Below are 26,812 nucleotides of genomic sequence, written 5' to 3' on the forward strand. Positions count from 1 at the left end.
CTCATATATAAAAAAAAAAAATATCACAATATTCTGTTTCTGTACATAATAACAGCATTCACAGAGAAATGGGCTTGGCCAGTAGGGCTCCTACTGGCGATTAGTGTGGGTCTTAAACATAGGTGGCATCAAATTAAACTGGACTAATAAATTTACCACCGGCAGATGCTGGAACTGCACAAATGGAAAACAACCTGGGCTTTTAAACAGATTTTCTGCTATTAATATTGTGACATGGCGATGACGATATATTGTGGCAATTTTAATATCACGATGTTGCTGATATTGTGACAGCCCTACTTCCCGGTAGACAGCCTATGGCTGTCAGGAGGGTAGGGCTGCCAAGATTAGCCGGCTAATCACGACGCCGATCGAAATCGTTCACAATTTTATGAGTGGATGCGTCGTTTATTTATAGAGTTAATTATTTATTTGCCGCTGTGTTTTTCTCATGAAAATGCCTCGTCTTTTGCTTGCTGTCGGCAAAGAAAATGCGCAGTAAATGGTAATCCGGGTCATCCGTGATGTAAAAGAGAAGCATTGTGGGTAATCCGTGTCATGACTAAGCCTTGTTAGCATTACAGTCCAAAAGTCCGGGCGCATTTCACAAAATTACTTAATACGACGTAAACCTCCCTTCCATAGCAGTGCAGCAGTGATAAACAAGCATCTGAAAGGGAAGCATGTTGTGGCTGATGCCCAATTTCATTTCTGACATAAGGACAGTCGTGTCTGGAAACTAGTTGTAGTTAGCCCACACAGGCTACCGCATGCATCTGAGCGAACACCGCACGCGATATCTTGCTGTGGCACACTACACTTGTAGCCTCTACTGTGGACTATGGAGGCATACAAGCCCTTAACGGCAACACCTAACAATAAAAGGCATAACCTACCTGTGTCGATTGGAATATATTCATTTACAGTGCTAAAACTGTATGTTATCAAAACATAATGGACCGATCAGAGCAGCAACAAATCCTGATGTGTGCGTGGCATGTGTTGCAGACCTGTCCAACAGCACAATGCGTTCGTCACGTGAATCAATGTGGCAGTTGTTTGTGTAAGAAGAGACGTGAGTAGGGCTGGGCGATATGTGTTTGTATTTCCTTGTAACCCGCGCCTCCCACCTGCAACTGGGGCATACCATTACAAGAAGGGGTGGGTTTGGGGGAAATACCACAATCCCTATAAAAGCAGTTGTCACTCGTGCCGACGAGGGAGTAGAAAGAAGCCTAAAAAGAAGCCTTTCACCGAGTAGGCTGTTTACATAGACTGCTGAGATTAGATAGCCTTTCCTTGCTTGCCCATAAAATGCAGCGTTGTGTTTGTCATATATATTTTCTTTTTAAAGCAAGACAAGGTTAGCCAATCAATTGGTGTTCAGTAGCATGTTTTCAGTGACAATTGCATTATTGTATTGTCTTGAACTTCTCAAAAATGAAGCTCTTGTGAAAAATAATACGAGATAATAATGCAAAAAAAATTATTAAAATAAATACTGGTTAAAAATAGCCCTTTGAGTAATCCATGGTAAAGTTCACAAATAGTAAAAAGTTCATTAAATTGAAGACCAGAGAAGTTCATGTGAATTGTCCAAAAATAACTCCTATTTTTTTAGTTGCTATGAATCGGAATTGTGAATCGTTAGGAACCAGAATCGAATCAAAACATCGGAACCAGAATCGTCCAAATTCAAACGATGCCCAACCCTACCTGCTACTGTTCTCTATAGGCAATAACTGAAAGTATTTTAAATCATTTTTAAAAATTTTTTTTATTACTACTGTTATTATTATCTGTGACTTGTTGGCTTGCCTTAATAGATAAACATGTGGGTCTAGATACTCAGACAACTTACAGATTTTGTTGTCAATTTATGTTACTGTAAGTGGTGGGTGTTATTCTTTTTCACTACCTCAAACAACTTGAAAATGATGTGCCATTGGTGTTGCACAGTATGGTTATTTCTTTGCACTAGTTCAGACAATTTACAGATGAATAATAGTTTTTTTTTGTTTGTTTTGTTCATTGCACTACTTCTTCCTTTGTTTTGCACTACCCCAGGCTCAGACAACTTAAAATGTGTTCCAGGCATTGACTGTACAGAGGGTTGTCGAAATTAAATACTGAAGTTGTACTATTTCTTTGCACTACCTCTTAAAAAAACTATTGTATTAATGATCGTTTAAGTTTTGGGCGATAAAAAAAGTTTTACAGTAAGAAAAAAAAAAAGCCTGTGCTTTAATTTGTTCCATGTGGTATCGAAATGGTATCGAGTATCGATACTGAACTGGGTATCGAAGTTGAAATTCTAGTATTGTGACAAGCCTTCTTGCAGTTCCATCGCCGCCGTATGGAAGCCGAAATGTTCCCGCCTGATTATACTATACTGTATATATAATACACTATACAACGGCTGATTTGTATAGTGCAGACGGTTTCTCTAGCTCCATGCTTTCTCCCACACTCACCATTTTTCTTCTACATCTACTTCTACTTGTTTTGATCTATTTGTTCTTAAAACAACAAATGTGGTGGCCACTTGGTCTCAGGCGTTGAACCCCCCGCCAACCCATAGTTTTCATAGTTTGGCCAGGGGTGCGACTTATACTCTGGAGCGACTTATGTGTGAAATTATTAACACAGTATTACTGTAATGGCTTGTTAGTGCTGACTTATATTTATGATGCTTTGTCTCCCTCTGCATATATGAATGTCATTACACATAATTGTCTAAGTTAGTTTCAGACGACGGTTGAACAAGAATGAACCACAAACAGGCAGTTGCCGTGCGTCTGGCCGTGGTGCATCATGCAGCCACACAATTGAGGAGTGGAGCATGGAGGAGACGAAGAGATAATTCCGACCGAATACATAAATACTTTTGGAGACTTAGAAACATTCTACATGGTCAGGGACCAAAAGGGATTAAAAAGACTTATTTAATTGATCTACAACCGTTTTGATGAGTTTAAAGTTATCTTACAGTAACTTTCTTTAATGTGTGAATGTTAGCTAAATGTTACCATCGTAGCTTGGTGGATATGATGTGTACTAAAAGCGCACAATTTCCTCCAAAAATGTGATTTATACTCCAGGGAGACTTATATGTTTTTTCTTCTTTATTATGCATTTTATGGCTGGTGCGACTTGTACTTGTGCGGAAAATACGGTACAGTATAGATTTACATTGATTTTTGGGAATATTCATGTCATTTAAATGTCATGTCATGTCATCTTCCAAACCGCTTATCCTATATAGGGTCGCGGGGAGTTGCTGGAGCCTATCCCAGCCGTCAATGGGCGAAGGCAGACTACACCCCGAACTGGTCGCCAGTCAGTCGCAGGGCACACATAGACACTGTCACTGAGCGGGAATCGATCCCACGCTGCCCGCACACAACTCAGGCGTGTGTACCACTACACTATCAGCGGACGTCATTTAAATGTCTCTGCTGTTATTCCATAATGATGTGACATTTTGAGCTGCAGTAAGTACTGGGGTACCACTGCCAACTACTAGAGCAATCAGAGTGAGAAAAATGTGTTAACTACAGCAATCAGAATGAGAAAAAATATATTTGATATGTGACTGAAGTGTCACCCAGCGAGAGGAAAAGAGACATCGTCATGACAACACCCATTCTCATACATTTGCCACCATATTCAGAATAAAGTTGAATAGCAAGACTGCAATTTACAGAAAAGTGCATTTCTCCTCTCATTCATAGTTGTGATATGTAGACTTTATTCATGTTTGTGTGTATTCTGGCATCACACTAATAATCCGTCATAGTTTGCGCAACAATATGCCTCGGGAATACAGGCTTGTTATGAATGATGCAGATTAAAAGCGTGTAAACTGAATGTTAACCGATCATCCACGATGTCACGTTTTACTTGCTCACTAAAGTACTGAGTGCGTTTATATTTGTTGGTTCAACTCGGCGACTGTTTTCTGAGTGTGTTTAAGCTTTTGTTTAGCGTGCTTGCGCGGTCGCCAAGTTTTCTTTGTAATCCATATGGCTCGTGGTGCAACAGATTTGCTCTTCATGGTGACCGTTTTGGCACATCTAACAATGTTATTCCCACCGACGTCAGTCTTGTCAACCCAAACAGTTTACAGACTACGGACGACGTGGACTTGCACCTCACTATGAATCCCCGCTCGACACTCCTCTATGTTTGAAACAGCTCAGCTGCAGTGCGGACAGAGTCACGCGGATCCTGCTTTTCAGCATTTCCTCATACTTTGCGGCCATCGACTGACTCGAGCCGTTATGCTTTTAGAGGCAGTATTAATGCTCGATAATGTAAAATTACACATCGTGAAAGCATGATTGACGATCCTATCGATAACGATAAATAACACCCACCTCTACCGAAACGGTTCGGGACGAATACAAAAAACGTTTCACCCCTAGTATTTATAGGTAGTTTCATAGTATTCGTGCAACTCGGCATAGTGTATAGTTTTGGGTTCCATTTTAAAATGCACTAAACATTTACAACTAAAAATCAAAAATAAGGCCGCAGTATCGCCTTCAATTTCAATTACTCCCATCATTTCTAAACATGTCAGGAATGCTGGTACAAGCTGCAAAGTTTGGTACAAGTTGAATGTACTATTATTTTAGTTGTCTTTATTACTAATTTGTACATACCTTAAAAAAATTCAAGCTGTAAGCTACCGATGGTCATATAAGAGCGACCACTGTGCCGCCCAGTCTTGTTCATGTTAATAAAAACATAGTTTTTTAAATTCCTTCTTAAAGTATTTGTCATTTTTTGTCCCCATTGTATCGAGTATTTTCCTGGGTATTGTTTGACATTTTAGTATTGTGACAACCTTTCCTCACACACACACTGCACTTGCTCACATTGTGTAAAACTAGGGATAGACCGATTATCGGCGCTGATATTCTGCATTTTGATGAATATCGGTTTCGGCCTTTTTTAGAAATCTGATGGCCGATAATAAATCAACTTAAAACTAACTTCAAGGAACTATTTGTTTAAATTTTCAGTTAACTTTATTAGAGATTCTACTGACCCTGGGAACACTCTGCACCTTTTGGTTTTGTTTGAAATCAAAACAACGATAAGTGAAATTTCAACATTTATGTCATTTTTAAATTTTGGAGAACTTTATGGCGAAAATAGGGATGGGAATTTCGAATAATTTGCCCGCCGACTAGTTCCAAATTTTATTTGCCACTAGTCTATAAGGAAGAAAACTTGAATTTTAATACATATTGAATTCAAAGTTTAAAATGCAAATGTTGTGTGTATTTAGGGGCTATTTCAGCCCAAACATTCAGGACAGTTTGTTAATTTAAATTCTATTGATGTAACAACAACTGACTAAATAAAGGAGAACAATTGAAAGAGTAATACCTTTCTGATACATTTTACAATGCAATACATGGTATTTATTATGAATAATGTCATGAGTAATGGTACCGACTCCCAGTCCAGCAGGGTCTCATTCGCTAACACCATGTTAGGTTAGGTTCACACTGCACCGCAGGCAAATGTGACCCAGATCAGGTTTTTTTGCCTATATGCGACCTGTATCTGATTTTTTTTTTTTTTATGACAGTCTGAACTGCTCAATTCCGATTTTTTTCAAATGCGACCTGGGTCGCTTTCAAATATGGTCCTAGATCGGATACGTATCCCATCTTTTCCAATGCATTCGCGGTCTGAATGTCCAGGTCGCATGTACTGTATATGACATTGACGAGCCCAAGATGCACTCCATCTGCTGGCAGCAGGGGGGATCAAATCTGCAAAGTTGTTTTGAGTAACACTATTGACTTTATATTTTACTTTAATTTAATCCCACTTTTTATGCACGGTTATGGTGTGACGTCATCGTTAGTGATGTCTCCATGAAATGAGATAATAAAGCCTCGCCTCATAATTTCCCCCAAATACTGTATTTATTTCTACCTGCTACCTAATCGCTTGAATGCCCCGACACGCTGGACCACATTTACTTACGCAAACACAACGTCGGGTGTGACGTCGTCCCTTCTTCTGCGCAGGTGGGACACTTTGATGACGCATGTGTTCATACAGCAGACAAGACAGAGGTCGCATTTTTAATGTAATATAAACGCTTACACAAAAAAATAGAATTTTTTAGGGGGGAGGAAGCAATTCTCTCTCTTGGTGCTCAGCATGTTTACAGAGGCAGAGGCGTGTAGAACAAGATGCGTGATACTTAATGCCACGTTTAACCGACTCGTAAAATACAAAACGTTTATTAATAAATCGTAGACGGTTAAACGACTAGTCGTGCACATCCCTAGTCGAAAACTATTGGGAGCAATTGTTCAAATTTTCATGAAACTTTTGAAGAAATGCTGATGACCCTGGGAGCTCCCTGAAATTTGTTAGATGCTTAGGGTCTCAAAAATGTGATCATTTGCGGAGGCGAAAAAAAAAGTGGTCGCTGCTCGGGCCGTAATTAAGACGATAGTACATTCAACTTGCATTAAACTCTGCAGCTTGTACCTGACATGTTTAGATTTTGTATTACTGATCGGTTTGTTTTTAGTACAGCCCAAAAAAAAGAGAACTTTTGTCTTAATTTTAAAATAAATGAAGACAAAGTTCTGTCTTTTTTAAAATGCTTTTGCCCATCAAAAAAAACAAAAAAAAACCTACTAATGCCTAATATAGCCGTTTAGGATTTAAGAACGTGACTTAACGCAATATAGGACAGGATACATTCTTATTTTATATTTTATATTTATTTTTTACCTAACGAATGCCCCTTTTTATAGACGGACGGACGGAGGACGGGACATCTTTAGATCGTACGACCCGGAAGTGGAAGTCTTTAATTCCTCGTAAAATGATGTTGTGTTATTTTGCTATAATTATTTTATTGTGGAATAACCCAATAAAAACTGAAAACTTCCTGATGTTACCTGGCGGGGCTTCCGGTCTAGTGACCCACGTGGTTGATGTCCCCTGGTTTGCTCCAGTTGGCATCATCATCTTCATCACATCACGACGGGCTTGTGTTGCAGCCTAATGCTATCTTGATTAAACAGTTGTAAACAATTCAATCCACTCACGATACTCCCAGCCGGTAAATGGATGTGCATCGGAAGTTAGCCAGCTAATGAGCTTCAAATAATGTTTAAGTGCACAGGTTTTTTATTTAATTTATTTATTTATTTATTTTTGTGGCGCGGGGTGGCTCGTACCGACGGAATGCAAGGACAGAAACACTTTAAAAGGACGAGGACAGACGCGGTCGGAGGACGATTATTTTTATGAATAAGGAGGGAGGGACAACTCTGGAAGGGTACAGAGGTTGCGGACGGAGGGCGGACCGTCAAATAAGGGTCAAGTGCCCATCTCTGTGTGTTACAGTCTATAAAAAAAAAAACAAGTTATCCTGCCAGACACTTTGAGCTGAATGTTTTCTTAAAATGATTTGAGCAAAAGTGTTTTATCGAATAAATGAAGACGTTTTATTTAGCTAGGTTTTTTTTCATAATGAAAAAGACCTCAAAGTGCAATTTAAGGCACGTTTTCTTCCTTTAGACATGGAGAGTGCATTACAAAGTAATCTAGGTCCACAATATGGAAAAAGAAGTAAAAAAAAAAGTAAGCCAAGGAACAGCTGTTGTACTATCAGCCGGGCACGTGTTGCTAATGCTAACAGCTAGCTGCTAGCCACTAACGCGAGGGACTTATCATATCAGACGTATCATACAATTAACTAGCGGTTTGTTAGCGTCCTAAATTAGCAACTGAATGATTTCGGTATGGCGTTGTGTTGGTGTTGGTACAACTATGTAATGTCAATTAAAACTCCAACCACCACACGGCCAACTTCAAAATAAATGTCTACTAAGGCTATTGCTTTGGCATCAATGACTCATTGTATTATCTGGAAAGCTTTATTTTTAAGTTAGTCTTCGTTGAGTATGTTTGCACATCCTTGACATGTCCACCTAAATGACGGTGTTGGGACAAGAGGCAGAAAAAATAATCCTGTATCATCCATTTGAGGACTTGTTTCACCCCAAATTGACAAAATGCTCCCATACATGCGACTTACGTGATGCAAGAGGGTTTTTCAACTTCCTCTGCTGCTATTAGAGTGAATGCGGACTAATCACATTAATTTAATGTGAACGTGCACAGTTTTTTTTCACCAACCATTCTGCGAATCGTGTCCAGCCCGAACCGTGGTCCTTGATCCGTATGGATCATGGATTAAAGATGATCTGTTGCACCACTACTAATGACCTAAGTGGGTTATGTTTTTTATTGTTAGGTGTTGCCATTAACCCTTAGGGGCTATTTTACATATTTTGTCTTTTTGATGGTTTTGAAGAGTTATCATCAAAGAAAAAGCATAGACAAAAACATTCTACGCAGCTGAAATTTCACACAGAATGTTGAAACGGGTCAAGGTTCAAAATGGCACCCAGCTGTAATTTTCTAAACCATTGCAATTAAAAGATAACGTACTTTACTCACACTAGAGGTATAATTACATAATATGTCCCATTGACTCCCATTATAACTCACAATTTTCAATATTTTATAATCCTGATGTTTTTTAATGCATTTCTGGTGATGACCGCAAAAATGCATTCTCAGGTGGCTGAATTCCATGGAGAAAAACGAATGGGTGGGTTTACACCTCTTAATCACCAGGGGGCGCCAGAGACTAATTAATGATATCTCCGCGAACAGTAAGGATTATATTCGGAGCACAAAAAAGTACTCGCGAGCAATTTTATCACATAAAACTGCTGGGATTACCAGAAGAGGTTTGTGTGAGTGTGTCAGAGTGTGTGTGTGCGCGCGCGTCCGTGACATGGAACAATTGTAATACACGCCACAATACCTGTATTTTACTCTAATGTGTAGAATTGAATATATTTTGTGTGTTTGTGATGTGTGTGCACGTATTTGGGTTCACATGCAACGCGCACGCATTTTGCACATACATACCTGCAACGGACATTGCAATACATGTACGAATGGCGTTATGAGTGCTTGCAAAGCAATGCAAAGCGCACACGCGTGCACGTGCGGCGCGCGCTAATGCACCGCACGTGCACGTTGCACGTGCACACATGGACCAGGTATAGACAAATATACAAGGGTTTTCCTTGTATTTAAATAAAGACAGCGCGAGACAATGTCACACCAGTCGTTTTGAAGGTGTTTGGATCGTTGGAGGGCCACAAACACGGATTGTTTTTGTCAATCAAATGCTGTCTCTTTTCATCTGACGTCACCGGCTTCTTCTTCGTTCCTACTCTAGGCATGTGCAAGTAAAATAATTAGTCTCTGGCGCCACCCTTTATCTCCAACACTCACGAATGCAAACATTACATGACGATGCCTGGCGATCGCTTTACTTTGAGTCATTATGAGGCTTTCGCCAGCGTGCACCGAGGACTGTTTTGTTGCCAGCTGGATATGCTTTGTTTTGTCACCAGAAAGCTTTATATCAAAGCTGTATTTTCTCATCTGGACGTCACCTGCTTGTTCTTTGTGTCGTCTTGCAGGCATGTGCAAGTAAAATAATTAGTGTTGCGCTACCTTTTGGTTTAGGGGTGTAATTGCATGCGAGCGCCATGCATTGTATTGCATGGAGCAGGATGACGCTGTGATCTGCGTGCAGGGCCCACAAAGGGCATGAAAAAAAAAAAAAAAGATATGTACGCATAGCTCTGATCCCCCTGAACATGTTGAGTGGTTGGAAGTAAAAAAACATTTTTTTTTAAAAGCAGAAATGACTTGTCACACTTCAAAACCAGAGTCATTTTTTGGTTAAAATTACATTACCTGGCAATTTTACATATAACACCCCATGGTGTTATATATAAAATTGCCATTATCAAAAATAGGGACCTTCAAAAGAAATTCAGTTATGACTTATTGACAAAAGAAATTCAGTTGTTATGACTTATTGACTTATTCAATGCTCTATTCATGCCATATGAAATTGTCAAATTTCAATTTTTTTAATACATACTGTCAGATTCCGCTTACCGCAGGATTATCAGGAAAAATCCTGACCGACTACGCCATTCAACGGGTCTTACTTTCCCCTTAACCCTTGCTCGTTCTAACACGAATGCGCAAGGGGACGGGAGAGTTTTCTAGCCGGTGTTGAGAGGAATTCGCCTAGGTTGCTAACTGCCTTTAGATTCGTATAGCCAATCCGATTCTCAGTTATTTAATTAGTCTTAATGAGTAACAGAATTAAGAATTAGTAACATGACTACTATACTTTTATGGCAGCTTCCTACTCATTTTGAATCGTTGCATTTGTTATTGACCTAGGAAGTTTAACAGTCTTTGTTAAAACCGTACGGATATGTTTTAAATCTAGCCGGAGTAAGATATTTAATTAATTTCAGAGGATGGTAACGACACCTTTTATCATTAAGGTCTTAGCCGTTCATTCAACAAAGGTTACGTGGTGTAAATTAAATCAGTAGAATGACATCAATAGTGTGAAAATAAGTTCATGAAATGTAATTTAATAACGTAAATAATCAAACAATAATTCCTTATCAGCCATCAATTCCTTAAAAGTAGAATCCAGTCAATAAGCAAGAAAATTGGATGATTATAAGTTTTATTACATGATATGAGTTTAATTCAGTCATAAATGTAATAATAATGTTGATTTCCTTAATAGTATAGGATGAAATGTAAAATCAAAAATTAATGTTAAAGGCAGGTATAACATTGGATAAAATAATAAAACAAGGAATAATAGTGATAATAGGAAAAGGGAATAAAAATGATTAACTAGTAGTAGGCTTGTCAAAAATATCGATACTTCGGTATTTACTCGATACTAAACATTTTGAACGGATACAATACTAGCTTGCTGTGGCATCGATATTACCGATACCAAACCACTGACTGCGATACCAACAGCGCTTTGCCAACGTGTGCTCCTAATGATCTGCTGCTCCCGCACATACTGCTGAAGCCTGAAATATTGAAGTTGTACTATTTCTTGCACTACCTCTTAAAAAAAAACTATTGTATTAATGATCATTTAAGTTTTGAGAGATTCAAAAAAAGTTTTACAGGGAAAAAAAAGCCTGCGCTTTCATTTGTTCCGTGTGGTATCAAACATTTACTGTTTCTATCTCAACATGTAGACTAGACCTCTAGCACTCTGTGCTTATGTCACTAGGGACTAATTACCTTAGGTAACTAGGGGTATAAGTGAAAAACACCTGCATAGGCATCAAACAAATAATTGTAAGGGCATTGACTTTGGTATGTTTATTTTACTAGGTTCTATGCTTATAAACTTTGTACTTTGTCTGAGCTGGCAAGTGTGTAGTAGTCAAATGATTAATGTCGACATATAGCGTTTAAAATATTTAAAAAATATAAAATAAATTGCACATTTAGCTTTGCTGTCAGCATAGCACAGCTGTTAGTGTCCATAGAGGGCATCAAAAAAAAAAAAAGAATATATGTACGTGTATCTTAGGTCCCCCTGAGCATTTTGAATGGTTGGAAGTAAAAAAAAAATCAGAAATGACAAAGTTATAACACCGCATAGGAAGGGGCATTCCATGGTCGAAATACCAATAGTGTGAGTTTTTATGTAAAATTGCCATTATCAAAATTAGGCACCTTCAAAAAAATTCTGTTATGACTCATTGACTTATTCAAAGCTGTAATTAGGCCATATGAAATATTCAACTTTCATATTTTTTTTATGATATATACAGCATAGTTGATTTTGCTATTAGCATAGCACAGCTGTTACTGTCCACAGAGGGCATCCAAAAAAAAAAGCATATATGTACGTGTAGCTAAGGTCCCCGTGAACATTTTGAGTGGTTGGAAGTAAAAAAAACAAACAGAAATGACAAAGTTATAACACCGCAAACGCATGGACATTGCATGGTCAAAATACCTCGAGTGTAGATAGTTATTTCTAACCCCAATGGTTAAAAAGAGGAAGTCAAACCAAACATATTTTTTCCATAATATGTTGTATGCAGGCTCACGAGTCTAAACACGGCAGTCTGACGAATTTGTTTGTGGAATATGAGAATTCCACACGTTTTTTTAGCTAGCTCAGGAGGCGGCCATTTTGTCACTTTTGTCAATTGAAGATCACATTGAAGTTGCTCAGAGCTCAGATAATGACCAATCATGGCTCAGCTTCAGAAAACAGGTGAGCTGTGATTGGTCGTTATCTGAGCCCTGAGCAACTTCGATGTCATCTTTACTCGACAAAAGTGACAAAATGGCTGCCCCCTATTTTGCTGCTTAACTTATATTCCACAAACGCAATATCAATCAGAATGCTGTATTTCAACTATGTGAGTCTGCATAGAACATATCCTGGAAAAAAAAATATGTTTGAGTTGACTTTAAGGGCTTGTGGCAAATATGCACGTTGTTACTTTGAGTGCTGAGCTGTCCGAGTTGATAAATGCAACATTCTGTTCTGAAGTCAACCACGGGTATTCAAAAACTGTGTTTTATTACGTGATCTCGCTAACCAATGCTTCCATAATCCATTGTAGATGGGTTGTCACAATACCATATTTCTGTTTCAATAGAGATACCAATATGTATTTCAATACTTTTCGATACTTTTTACAAACAGGTTAAACAATCAAATGTCAATATTTTCCTGTATTTTAAAACAGACTTTGGGAACAATAACTTTATTAACTTTCTCGACTGAATATATTGGCACTTGATCCATACAGATAAACTCTGCAACTGCCCTTGTTGAGCCTTTTAGCATCTTTGCTGTCCTTTGGGTACTTCTTATGCTGTTGAAAGACATCTTGGAGTGTAGGTTGCTTCTGAGTGGGTGGTGTCACCCTCTCTGAGCCAATAGCACTTGACTGATGTTGTTGGTGAAGGGAGAAGGTACAGTATTTTAATTAACATGATCATTTTGATTTGAATATCATTGCTTTATTTTACTTGTTCCTATTATTCAAAGGTTTTGTATTTGGAAACGATACATGAAACATTTAATGAACATAACTAGAAAAATAAATTGAGGCTCAGTATATCATCTAGGATATGATTAGATATTGTGGGCTAGTAAAATGTTTTACAAAAACGTGTTTCAATATAATATTTAATTGATCTAATGTTAGCCACTAGGGCTGGGCTGATAATTCGATATCGATATGTATTGCGATTGACACGTGATCGATACAATAGTCTTCGATAAAACGTTCGATGGTGCGTGATCAATCAATAAATCACGTTTTATTTATATAGCACTTTTCATACATAAAAATGCAACTCAAAGTGCTATAAAACATCCAAGGCAAAACATGAAAAGATCTGTGCATGCCCTGTAAAAAGTATCGAAAAGTATCTAAATACATATTGGTATATCTATTGAAACAGAAATATGGTATTGTGACAATCCATCTACAATGGATTATGGAAGCATCAGTCAGCAAGGTCACGTTTATTAAAAAACAAAACACAGTTTTTGACCCGTGGTTGACTTCAGAACAGAATGTTGCATGTATCAACTCGGACATTTCAGCACTCAAAGTAACAACATGCATATTTGCCACAAGCCCGTAAAGTGAAAGTCAACTCAAAACATTTTTTTTTCCCAGAATATGTTCTATGCAGACTCACTAGTTGAAATACAGCATTCTGTTTATTATTGCGTTTGTGGAATATAAGTTAAGCAGCAAAATAGGGGACAGCCATTTTGTCACTTTTGTCGACTAAAGATGACATTGAAGTTGCTCAGGGCTCAGATAACGACCAATCACAGCTCACCTGTTTTCTGTCAATAAACAAAGTGTAGAGGCTGCCTGCCACCCGGACCCAAGGAGTCCCTGCGATGACAGCCCCCGTGGGAAGGGCAGCCACCCCTCCCTCAACGCGGAGGCCCCCCCATGAGGAAACACTGGAGCTAAAAGCTAACAACAGCAGAGAGCAACAAAACTAAAAGACAGAATAGTAGAACTAAAATCAGTAAGATAAGATAAAAATAATCTTCAATCAAAAGAAAAGATAAATTATTTAAAAGTTGTTAAAAGCCAAACTAAAAAGGTGTGTCTTGAGCTTCCTCTGAAAAATGTCAACAGTCTCTGCAGACCTGACGTCCTCTGGCAGGCTATTCCAAAGGTGAGGACCAAAATGGCTGAATACAGCCACGCCATGCATTTTGGTCCTCACCCTTGGAATAATTAAAAGGCCGGCGCCAGAGGACCTCAGGATCCGCGAGAGTTGGTATGATAAAAGCAAATCAGATAAATAAGATGGCCCAAGACCATTAACACATTTATAAACTAATAAAAGTACCTTAAAATTGATCCTGAAACACACGGGGAGCCAATGCAGCAATTTCAAAACTCGCGTAATATGCTCCCGCCCTCTGGTTCTCATCAGCACCAGAGCGGCTGAATTCTGCAGTAGTTGCAATGGTGAAATGCTCTTTTTCGGGAGGCCAGAGAGCAGGGCATTACAGTAATCTAAACGACAGGAAATAAAAGCATGATCAGCACTTCCGTGTTAGCCTGAGAGAGAAACGGGCGGACTCTGGCGATATTATTAAGGTGATAAAAACCAATCTACATTTTTAATATGAGGAATAAAACTGAACTCAGAGTAAAAAATGACGCCAAGGTTCTTCACACAATGCGAAGCATTAAAAACTTGTAGTTTTGGTAAAAGTTTCTCTCTCTGACCTTCAGGATCGATAACTAAAACCACAGTTTTGTCCTGATTGAGCTGTAGGAAATTATCTGCCATCCATGACTTGATATCTAAAATGCAATTTAAAAGGGTATCAATGGGTCCTGTGTCATCAGGAGACACAGCAATATACAGCTGTGTGTCATCAGCATAGCTGTGAAAGCTGATGCCGTGTCCCCTGATGACATCCCCAAGGGGAAGCATATAAAGATTAAAAAGTAGGGGGGGCCTAAAATCGAACCTTAGGGAACCCCACATTTAATTTCATGGGTTTTGGAGGAACAAGTATCCATACTTACAAAGAAATATCGGTCTGTGAGATAGGAATAAAACCGGTTAAAAACAGTACCGGAGATGCCCACTAGATTTTTCAGTCTGTTTAATAAAATTTGGTGATCTACTGTATCAAAAGCAGCGCTTAGATCCAGTAGCACCAAGACTGTGAGTTTTCTCACATCTGCAGTGCACCTAATATCATTTAAAATCCTTAAAAGAGCAGTCTCCGTACTGTGGTTCATCCTAAAACCAGATTGATATTTCTCCAAAATATTATTTGTATTTAAAAAATGATTTAACTGGATGAAAACCAGTTTTTCTAAAATCTTACTTAAAAACGGTAAGTTGGACACAGGTCTGTAATTTTTAAAAACGCTGGGGTCAGAATTTCTCTTCTTCTGAAGGGGCTTCACCACCGCCGTTTTAAAGGCAGCAGGGAAGACGCCCGTCTGAAGAGAGCAATTGACTATATTTAAAATTTGTTCCTCAAAAAATCCATAAAATGTCTTAAAAAGAAATGTGGGAATTGGATCCAAAAGGCAGGTCGTTGGGTTTACCGGGGAGGAAACTCGACCAAGTGTCCTTGCATCAACCAGGGCAAAACTTTCCAGTGTTTCCTCATGTAAATATCATTGTCCAGGTTTATTAAAACTTCAGTTTTGACGGGCTAAAAGACTGGATCTTATGTCATCGATTTTATTTCTGAAGTGGTCTGCAAAGTCCTCACAGAGAGTGTCTGTTGGTCTCTGTGGGGACTTATTAAAATCAGAACTAGTTAAAAGTTCAAAGGTGGAGAAGAGAACTCTGGGGTTGTTTTTATTGACAGTAATGAGGTTTGAGAAATAAGAAGATCTTGCCAGTTTGACTGTTTTATTGTAGGATTTCAGTTGTTCGCATAATATTTCATAGTGTACTGTAAGTTTACTTTATCCCCACCTCTCTGCACTCCTGCATTTTCTCTTTGATATTTTGATAGCATTGTTTCTCCACGGGGGTACAGTCTTTGCTTTTGTTGTTTTAATTAAAAGTGGAGCTACTGAATTTAATGCTGATTTAAGATTTAGGTTAAAATTGTCAACAATAAGATCACAGGAGGCAGGTAAAATGTCAGCAGGATTGCTTTTTAAGATCTCGATAAAATTTGCAGCCATCTCAGAAGATAGGTAGCGTTTCTTCACTGTTCTCACCGGGGCTGCTAGATGGTTAAAACTGGCGATTTTAAAATAGACACAGTAGTGGTCTGACACTGCCAAGTCAACAACAGAGGACACACCAGCAGACAAGCCATAGGTTATGACCAAATCCAGGGTGTGTCCTCTGTTGTGAGTTGGATGCAAGACGTGCTGTTTAAAATCCAAGCAGTTTAGAAGGTTTAAAAATTCTCTGGATAGTGGGTCCGAGATTTTGTCCACATGTATATTAAATTCGCCAGTTATTTAAATCCTGTTATAACTGGAATATAAAATGGATAAGAATTCTGAAAATTCTGTAATAAAAGAAGTGGAATGATGGGGATGTCTATAAACGGTAATGCAGAGATTAGGGGGACTGCTAAAAACAAAGGAAGTAAAATATGAATGGACTATGACAATAATGAGTCCGCTAAAAAGATAAACGGTTGGCCAATAATGATGTATGCACTGCGAGAGAGTATTCGTTCACTTACATTGGATAAACATTGAATGAAGGCTAATATATGTGTCAACAACTGCTTTGGGGTAGACCTAATGCAAATAAGCATTTACAATGCACTGATGGAGGACAAACTGCACTTTACACTACATAATGATATACAAAAAACAGTTAACTGTTATTTAAAGAAAATGTTTAAAACAAAATCAATAATTATCAATATCGACTGATTATGAAATACTTGGATTGTGACAGTTTTTCAAACATTTCCCAGCCCTTCTAAACACATTATCTTTAAAATGGAGTTTATTTAATCTTTATATCGACCAGTTTATTTCACTCTTTCATAGTTACATTGACCTCTTATTAAAGGTTAAGTATTATGTTAAAATAAATTAACTTAAATGTATTTTTCTTCGGGTCATTATTTTCGATAGTTTAAATAAAAAAAGAAAAAAAATTCAAAATGTATCGAGACCAATATGAAACACTTATATCGTGATATACTTTTCAGTCATATTGCACAGCCCTAGTTTATACATTAATTCGTTATTTAAATATTTTAAGAATGTAATTACATTTTTAAAAATATATTTGATGTATTTATGAACCATGGACATGTTCAGGGGTTGAAAGTGTCTTTTTGGCGTACCCAATAACTGGCGAGTAGACTAGACAAACAGTTTTTGTTTTTTTACCAGACAACACAGTAATATAAAATTGTCATTTGTTACAATTACTTTTTCGTATGTTGGTCAGTCTACATTGATTTGCAAACAAATCAATCACATTGTGTCTCTTCACAATATTTTATTAAAAGCTTATACACAAGAAATATATGATGGACTTTATTTATTTATTTATTTATTTTTTTGGGGGGGGGGGGGAGACCACTGGTTTTCACACATTTGGCGAATAAAACAGCTTAATTTCACCCCCTGGACATGTTTTAGCTCTCTGGATTATACTAATTTCATTGACATTATAGTGCAGTGAACTGGTGAACAACATTATCACCTGTCGTTCTTGACAGAAGTCGCGGAACAAATTTGCATGGTTGTCCTTCAAATGCTTGGACAAATTTGACATGTTGCCTCCCTTCGCGAGGCAGACTTATTTGCACTTTGTAGCACAGAAGCACCGCACTTTGTAGCACAGAAGCACTGCTTCTGTGTTCATTGGCTCGCCTTTGTCATTCGGTTTGAATGCAAAGTACTTTCACATCGTGATTCGGGTCCCCGTTTTATCAACAAGTACGGGCTCTGTTCCTCGTTGTCTTTCACCTGCTTTGTCTGCGCGACTTCACTTTCTCTGCCTGTGAGTATAAAGAGGCAGAGGCGCTCTTAAAGAGACAGGCTCCAATTTACCAGTTCAATCACATTCAATAAAATGAAATAAAAGTACAGTTTGATTTTAAATGCGGGTATAGTACCGTTTTAAAAATTGTGATACTATACTGGTACCGGCATACCGTGCAACCCTAGATGCTACAATATGTTAGGGTACCACAACAGGACATTGCATGCAGTGTTCCACACTAGTCCGCACACGCTAGCCTGTGTGTGCTAACTACAGCTAGCTTCCAGAAACGACTGTCCCAATGTCAGAAATGAAATCAAGCATCAGCCGAACGGACTTCCTTTTTAGATGATCATTTAACACGGTAATTTTGGTGGCACCCGGACTTTCGGACTCTGTTGCTGACATGGGTTAGCCTTGAAACTGAATTACCCATAATACTTTTGTTTACATCACCAGTATTACCACTTCTGCACATGTGCGTTTCAGACAGGCATACAGCCAGCGGGAGAAGCAGGAGATGGAGCATTTTTGACAGAAAAACACAGCGGCAAATAATCAAATGTATAAATGAACGCCTCGACTATTAAAATTAATTGTCGACGATTTTGATCGTCAATGTCATCATGATTAGTCGACTATTCTTGTAGTAGTAGTCTGACGCCTCCAAGACACAAAACGATATTTATCCGGTAGTCTGACAAGGGTGACTGTCGCGAACGACAATCGTGCCGTTTGAGAAGGCCATAAGTCCGCGCATTGCCTGCGTCTTCCCAACACCTAACAAACTGGTTACTCCTGCGTGGTAAAGCGAGTTGGCGAATTTGCCCCATGTGACAATGAGAAATTAAGAGGTTTTGTTATGATACTGTGAACTGCTGCGTTTGCATTGTTTGGACGGGGGAAAGTGTTTACCTGTGTTTAAGGTAAATAAAAGTTTAAAACAAAAAAATCCGTCTGTGTGACGACACACTTGATAAGTGTAAATATTTTTGTGCACACCAGCCTCTATGTGCAGATAGATGCACGAACAATAAATGAGACCACACAAGTCTTGGTTTAAAACTGCTTCGAGTACCTGTAAAGCCAAGTTTACAAGCAGGTGTGATTTTAACCCGAGAGAGACTGATATTGTTTCTTCAGGACTGATACGATACTGATTATTAGTAGTCAAGGAGGCCGATAACCAATATTTGGAGCCGATGTTTTTTGCTTTTTTTTTTCAGTAAAAACAACATTGACGTCAAAATCTAAAAAAATTGAAACGTCTTGAAGCATATCGTCTCTGCCCTGTGAAAAACACGTATGTCCAATTTTTAATTTTTTTTTTTTTCATTTTCACGTTAGTACAATGTCTGTAACACAGGAACACCATTCACGTAAAAATAAGAAAAATGAAAAAAAATGGACATAAGTGTTTTTCACAGGAAAGCAACGATATGTTTATTGAACAAATTATGTAGAGTATGTAGATTAAATTATGCATATTAGAGAAGCAAACCAGAACGTTTTGGATTAAGGTTAAATAAAAACCAATTAAAGTGTTTAGTTTATTTTTATTTAGCACAATGCTTTTCCCTAATTTGACTCATAGACACTTTATATAATTGTACTAAGACTGCACAATACTGGAAAGAGATCACGATATCGATAATTTCTCGATATATTGTGCAGCACTAAATAGAACATTATACTTGAAAGCCTTTTCTTGTCCATTATTATGGATTCCATCACTTCTCTCATGCTCAGTTGTTTTTCTTCCAGGAACTTGAGGAGATTCGCAGATCTGGAATGAAAAATTTCCGAAACATTCAAGTTGATGAATCAAACCTGTTGTCGTGGCAAGGGCTCATTGTTCCTGTAAGCAACCATTTATTACCTAACTGTGACCACATCTTTGGGACCTCACTTTGTATTAATGTTCTCCATTTCTATGTAGGACAACCCTCCCTATGACAAAGGCGCATTCAGGATTGAGATCATTTTCCCCACCGAGTACCCTTTCAAGCCTCCTAAGATCACCTTCAAAACAAAGATCTATCACCCCAACATTGATGAGAAGGGCCAGGTGTGTTTGCCTGTTATCAGCGCAGAGAACTGGAAGCCAGCCACCAAAACTGACCAAGGTTGGTGTGTTATGATGGCCTCTGTTGAAGAATTACATTTCAAATTCATATTTAAACCATTAAGGACGGCAGCACATAACCGCGTTTCTACGACTAGAGCCAGGAGCGCTGTTGTGTCTTTCTACCCTTAAAGCCGGGAGAGCATATACGTCATTTTCTATTTATTATTTAATTCTCTGTCTCTTAACCAATGAAATGCATCAAAATATACATGTGACGGTGTCTTGAGTCGTCGGAGGATATCCACAATTTTTTCGAGCAGTAATGCGATAGCGGAAGCTCTGAAATGAATAACGACAGACGACGCGATTGTCGAATGATACGTCATTTGCTTTTTTTTTTGTTTGTTTTGTTTTTAACTAATTCTCGGCCTCTTGGCCAATGAAACACATCAGAACGTACACGTGACGGTGTCGTGAGCCGTTTTCCAGCAGTCATGGCGGATACAGACAATCGCGGGAGCTCTGAAACAAGTGACGGTAGTGATATAGACGGCGCGCTTATGGCCAGTCTATCGTGATATATGGTTAAGATACTCTATTTGTTTGTAGACAATGACAATATTGACGGCTTTGTAACAGAATAGAGGACGGTAATTACCACTTGATCTTTCTTATTAAAAATAGTACTTGTTTATAGTACTAAGTTTATCCGTAGTATCGAGCGGGAACTGCTTCTGTTTGCGCTACTGTGGGCTTCGCTATGGGTTTCGGATACAGCACCGTAACTTCCGTTGTAAAGAATTGATCGTTAATGTAATATAGGAGTAGAAAATGTAATGCATACGTTTATTTTCAGAGTGAGGGAATTTCCGTTTGATCTGATGATGGCGGAGCGGTCAAAGCGGAGACTGCTTGAGTTTGCGCTTCTGCGGGCTTCGCTAATGGTTCAGAATATCGGAAAAATATGCCATATTTTTCTGTAAATTGTTGTTGGAATTGAAAGATAAGACACAAGACGGATATATACATTCAACATAATGTATTTTTTCATTACCACAACAAATCCTCATGAGATGAAAGTTAAAATTTTTAAATAAAAATGATTAACATTCTTTCAGTACAAAAACAAAAACGCAAAAGAGCCTCAGAACAGTGACAGAAAGATTTAAAACGTGTGCAAACAAAGTGTATGTGTGTGCAATGTACACATTTATGTGGCCCTTGTAATATTCTTAGAGTTTATGTTCCGAATGGTCCCCGAGGCGCACACGAACGTGATTGGATGTTATGCTGTGCTATGCTGTAGGTCAGGGGTGTCCAAACTCGGTCCTCAAGGGCCGCTTTCCTGCCTGTTTTCCAGCTTTCCTTGCTGCAACGCACCTGATGATCGGTAGCAAGCTCTGAAGAAACTTGATAACGATCATCAGGTGCGTTGCAGCAAGGATAGATGGAAAACAGGCAGGACACAGGCCCTTGAGGACTGTAGCTGGACAACCCTGCTGTAGGTGGTATCAGCACGCCGTGTGTTCGTCCTTTAAACTGTCTTTATCAACACAAAACAAGACAGCCATCTTCTCTACTCATCTTCAGTCGCTGAGGCAAACCAATTTATTCACATTTCTGAAATTTAAAGCTGCCCTCTTCTTTCAAAATGTTCCTTTATATTCTTTTAACTCGTATTAAACTTTGCAGCTTGTACTAACATTCCTGATATGTTTAAAAATTATGGAGCAATTGAAATTGAAAGCGATACTTTTTTTTAGCTCTAAATGTTGCACTGATTCTATGAAGGTTATAAGTCACGATTCAGATTGGTCATGGATTTTGAATCACGGATCGTTTTTTTTGTATGAGCAAAAAAAAAAAAAAAAGCTAAATAGAATTTTGTCTTCAAAAAGCTAAATAGAACTTTGTCTTCATTTATTTTATAAAACGCTTTTGCCCATTAAAAAAAAAAAAAAAAAAAATCAACTCCTAATCTCTAATATGGCCGACGCCGTTTAGGATTTAAGAACACAATTTAACGCAATTTTGTAGGTGGTGCAGTGTATACATTTCAAGGTATTCTGCCAGACATTTGAGCTGAATGTTTTCTTACAATTATTAGGCATGTTGTTAAGAATTAAATGAATACAAAGTTTTAGTTAATTTTTTTTGTATGAAAAAGACTAAGTGCAATTTAAGGGACCTTCCTTACAGGACATTACAAAGTAATCTAGGGCCACAATATAGAAAAATAAGTTTAAAAAACAAAAGTAAGCCATTAAGGAGCAGCTGTTAAACTACCAGCTAATGATAACAGCTGCTAGCCACTAACGCCTCGATTTGTGCCGTATCGTACAATGACAGCGTAATTAACCAGCGGTTTGTTCGTGTCCTAAATTAGTGACTGAATATGATTTTGAGACAGCGTTGTGTTGGTGTTGGCAGCAAGCGTTAAAACTGCCGTCGAAAATGGAAGTCAAGTTAGCTGTTAGACCACCACACGGGCCCACTTCAAAGTAAAAGCTCACTAAGATACAACTCGCAGCAGTCGCTATTCGGGCCCTAATAATTTCTACGAAAATAATAGGGACCTCGCAGCGGTCGCTGCTCGGGCCCTAATCATCAAACTCCTCGATTGCAAAATTGGCATAATCGTTAAAAAAAAAAAAACATTTTTTTTGTTTGCACAAGGAAATCATATTCAAATCAAATTTTATAATAACTAATTTTATAAATGTTGTTGGGTTCTTAAGGAACTTACCATATTTTCCGGACTATAAGTCGCTCCAGAGTACAAGTCGCACCAGCCATAAAAGGCATAATAAAGGGGGAAAAAACAAGTCGCACTGGAGTATAAGTCACATTTTTGGAGGAAATTGCGCGCTTAGTACATATAATTTCCACCGAGCTACGATGGTAACACTTAGCTAACATTCACACATGTAGCATACAAGAAAGTTACTGTAAGATAACTATAAACTCATCAAAATGGTTGTATATCGATTAAATAAGTCTTTTATTTAACCCCAACCGTGTAGAATGTTTCCAAGTCTCCAAAAGTATTTATGTATTCTGTCGTAATTATGTCTTCGTCTCCTCTGTGCTCGGCTTCTTACGTGTGTGGCTGCGTGATGCAATACTCCAGCCAGAGGCAGGCAACTGCCTGTTTGTGGTTCATTCTTGTCCAACCATCGTCTGTAAGTAACTTAGACAAATGTGTGTAATGAGCATGCAACATTTATATACGAGCTGAAGTGGATGATAGTGGGTTGTTGACTGAACATACTAATAGCTATCACTAATGCTAATCGCGATCGCTAATCGTTAGCATAGGCTCATCTTGTTCATGAGTTTCAAGTTTCTTTTGTTTCGACAATGACAATGATCTTCCTATTTTTTGTGAAAAGAAAACTCTCTTACCGTGCTGACAGTTTCTGCTGTCACTGCAGCCTTATCCTTGCTCGGAGCTGTCACTGCTTCCACGTGACGTGTCTAAACAGCTGACCGGGTCGGAATCTTCAAAATAAGGCTCCCCGAAAGTCATTTTAAAAATTTTTCGTTTGCCCTCAACAAAAGAAAGCGGCAGCATATCACGTCATTTTACAAATTAGTTGGGTAATCTTTGCTGTGCGGTGAGCATAGCAGTGCCTGGCTGGAACAAACGCTCTCATGCTCGTCTGCCTGGCCCCACCGCATCGACCTGCAGGTGCACATCAAGGTTTACTTTGGATGTGGTTTCTCATCGCCCCGAGAGAGTGGTTGTTAGCGAGTTTATGCTTACAAAGCCTACAGACGACCTTGTTGTCATCTGCTGCATCAAAATACTGCCAAACGGTGCCGTTGTTTTCCATGGTAGCTTCGACATCTTCAGAATGTACTTTTCTTCCGCAAATTTTGTGTCCCCACCCCCTACTATGTGTGCGTGTGGGAGGGGAGCAATTCTCTCTCTTGGTGCTCAGCTTGTTTACAGAGGCAGAGGCATGAGGAACAATTTGCGTGATATGCAGTGTTTAACCGACTAGTATAATACTAGACGTTTAATAAATCGTAGATGGTAAAACGACTAGTTGCGCACATCCCTAGTATTGTATTGTATTGTATTATTTTGCTCCGGACACGTCACGTGGAGCAGTGACAGCTCCGAGGAAGGCTGCAGTGACAGCCGAAACTGTCAGCACGGTAAGAGAGTTTTCCCTTCACAAAAAATAGGAAGATCATTGTCATTGTCGAAACAAAAGAAACTTGAAACTCATTTAACGAATACGAAGACAAGATGAACGTCATTGGATCATCTTGTTCATGTCTATGAAAATACATGTGTATGTAATGCATAGATTGATTGTATTTTCTGTTTCTTGTGCAATTTTACAATATAAACAGGCAACTTCACTGCACACCTGGAGTCAGTGGAGTTTGTTTGTGAATGTTTAGCTGTTTGGATAAGCTAGCTTCCTCAACTAGCAAGGCCTTAACATGTGAAATGATAGGTAATTGTCATGGCTTGTTAGTGCTGACTTGTATTTATGATATTTTGTCTCCCTCTGCAGGCGCTTTACAATACAATACAATTTCATTCATATAGCGCATTTCATAACAGCTAGAGAGCAGACTACGTGAACTATGAACTGGAGGTGGCGTGATTAAATCTGCCAATAGGAAGACAAGTTAGAAATATTGGGGTCAGAGTGAATTACGCTTAAAGCGCCTGCAGAGGGAGACAAAACGTCATAAATACAAGTCAGCACTAACAAACCATAACAGTAATAATGTGTTAATAATTTCACACATAAGTCGCTCCAGAGTATTAGTCGCACCCACGGCCAAACTATGAAAAAAAACACCACTTATAGTCCGGAAAATACGATACTTACATTTGTCTGTGTATTTTTTAGTTTTAAAAATGTCCTTGTTCTGTACCAAAAAATAAATGACCGTTTAAATAATGCTGATTTCAATTATGAACGAAAATAATCACAATGAATATTTTTTTTCATAATCGAGCAGCCCTATTCTGAACACAGATCCCTGCTAGAACAATGTGGAAGGGTAGCATTTAATTGAAGGCCATCTACTATTTCAATCCGAACATCTTCCAGCACGCCATTGACCGAATTCAAGTGAATTTCTGTGACGTTTTGTTTTGCAGTTATTCAGTCCCTTATTGCACTGGTGAACGACCCGCAGCCTGAGCATCCCTTGAGGGCAGACCTAGCAGAAGAATACTCAAAGGACCGTAAAAAATTCTTGAAGAACGCCGAAGAGTTTACAAAGAAACATGGCGAAAAGCGGCCAATGGACTGATCACTTGATAAGCATTTAGCCCTCTGTCTCTTTCTCCCCTTACCTCTTACCTGCCCAACCAAATCTTCTGATCTGAACACCCGCCCCAGCCGTATTAGTCACGTTCCCCTATGTTGTTCCCCACACTGCTCCGTCTTGCAACCCAGGAGCGACACAGCTGAAGCAGGCTGTGGCGGCCTCAGCCTCCCTTCCTGCTAGCTCTGTGGATCGGACCGCTTCCTCTCTCCTCTCCCTCCTACCCAGCCATTGATTTCCATACCTTCACTAACTTTCTACTCTTTGTCATAATGAAAACAAATGGAGAAGACATGGAGAGTTGAGTAGAAATTCTCAAGAGTAATGTGTTAATTCTGTTTGCTTTTCTTCTATATAAAGTATTGTGTTAAATAGATCTCACACAGATTTTTTTTTTTGCAGACATTAAAAACTGTTTGATTAATCATTCTCTTAGCCATAGCAGTAACAAATCCACAGAAAGAAAGAACATCTTAACTCTGTTTTGTTTTGTTTTCCCCAGACTGCATTCCCCTACTGACCTCCACTGCTTCTAGACTTGCACTCTATTCTGTGGAATAATCCCACATTTCCGCTTGCCCAGTTTCACCCTCTGAGCACATCTGACTCGAATTATCAAATTTCTTTGTTTTAAAAAAAAAAAAATCTAACATTCTCAGCAGGCTCCTTTTAAAGGAAAAAAAATAAATAAATGTATTTTTATGGGTTTGATTAATTGTACCAAAACACTTGTTCCCTGTGTGGAAAAAGATTTTTGCCTGACAATTGCCTTGTAATATTCTTTTAATTACCAACGTCATTTTGATTGGCACTTTGATTCATAAAATGTCAACATAGGAACTATTTGGGTGTTTTAATTTGTACTTTTCATGTCTTTTCGCTGCAAGTCATTGCAGTGTAACTATCTTCATTTATGATGGCCCATTGAGCACATTCTGGCAGCCGATCCACTGCTCAGCTTCCCATGCTGAAAAGGACCTAAATGGCCTCCAAAGGGGCGGGTGAGGTCACAGAACCTGGAGGCAGATTCCCTCACCTGCAGCACAGTTCAGCTCAGACAGAGCACCTTAAAGTGAGCTGGGGGAGGGGCGAGCAGTTCAGGGATGTCAGGACACAGAAAGGGACTGAGTGGCCCAAAAGCAACATGTAACAGCTGTTTGATCTGGTCTCAGTTCTTGTTTCGTAATAAAGGTGGCTAACCATTTTGCCTCACTGCCTCCCTCTGAGAGTTAAGTTACATTTCTCAAACGAATGGATGCAAAATGTCAAATCTATCCAAGCGATAATGTCAATCGCGTTCTTTTCACTGCTAAATAATATCCATTTTGTTGAAAAATATTGCAGCAACCTAAAGGGACAGTATGTAGAAACGGATATAATATCACCAAACGGAAGCATGTAGATGCTAAACAATAGAGGTCAAAGTACGGATCCCTGCGGAACTCCACATGTAACATTAAAAAATTGAGATGTTGCCATGAATTTACATGGTGCGTCCTCTCTGAGAGG

At 38.7% G+C, this 26,812-nt stretch overlaps 1 protein-coding gene across 2 annotated transcripts in view; it reads left to right on the forward strand.

Annotated features, from left to right (window-relative positions):
* Nucleotides 1-26,510, forward strand: part of LOC147148008 (ubiquitin-conjugating enzyme E2 L3) — a 31,041-nt gene extending 4,531 nt beyond the window's left edge. For both annotated transcript variants that reach the window (XM_086030170.1, XM_086030171.1), the window contains exons 3-5: nt 19,699-19,794; nt 19,874-20,060; nt 25,134-26,510. In XM_086030170.1, coding sequence (XP_085886296.1) covers nt 19,699-19,794; nt 19,874-20,060; nt 25,134-25,288 — 438 coding nt within the window. In that variant the 3' untranslated portion in view covers nt 25,289-26,510. The remainder of the gene's footprint in view (nt 1-19,698; nt 19,795-19,873; nt 20,061-25,133) is intronic.
* Nucleotides 26,511-26,812: the final 302 nt, after the last annotated feature.

The sequence above is a fragment of the Filicampus tigris genome, chromosome 5 (genome assembly GCF_054856515.1).
Source record: "Filicampus tigris isolate MCC_2025a chromosome 5, RoL_Ftig_1.0, whole genome shotgun sequence".
In the NCBI taxonomy this organism is placed as follows: Eukaryota; Metazoa; Chordata; class Actinopteri; order Syngnathiformes; family Syngnathidae; genus Filicampus; species Filicampus tigris.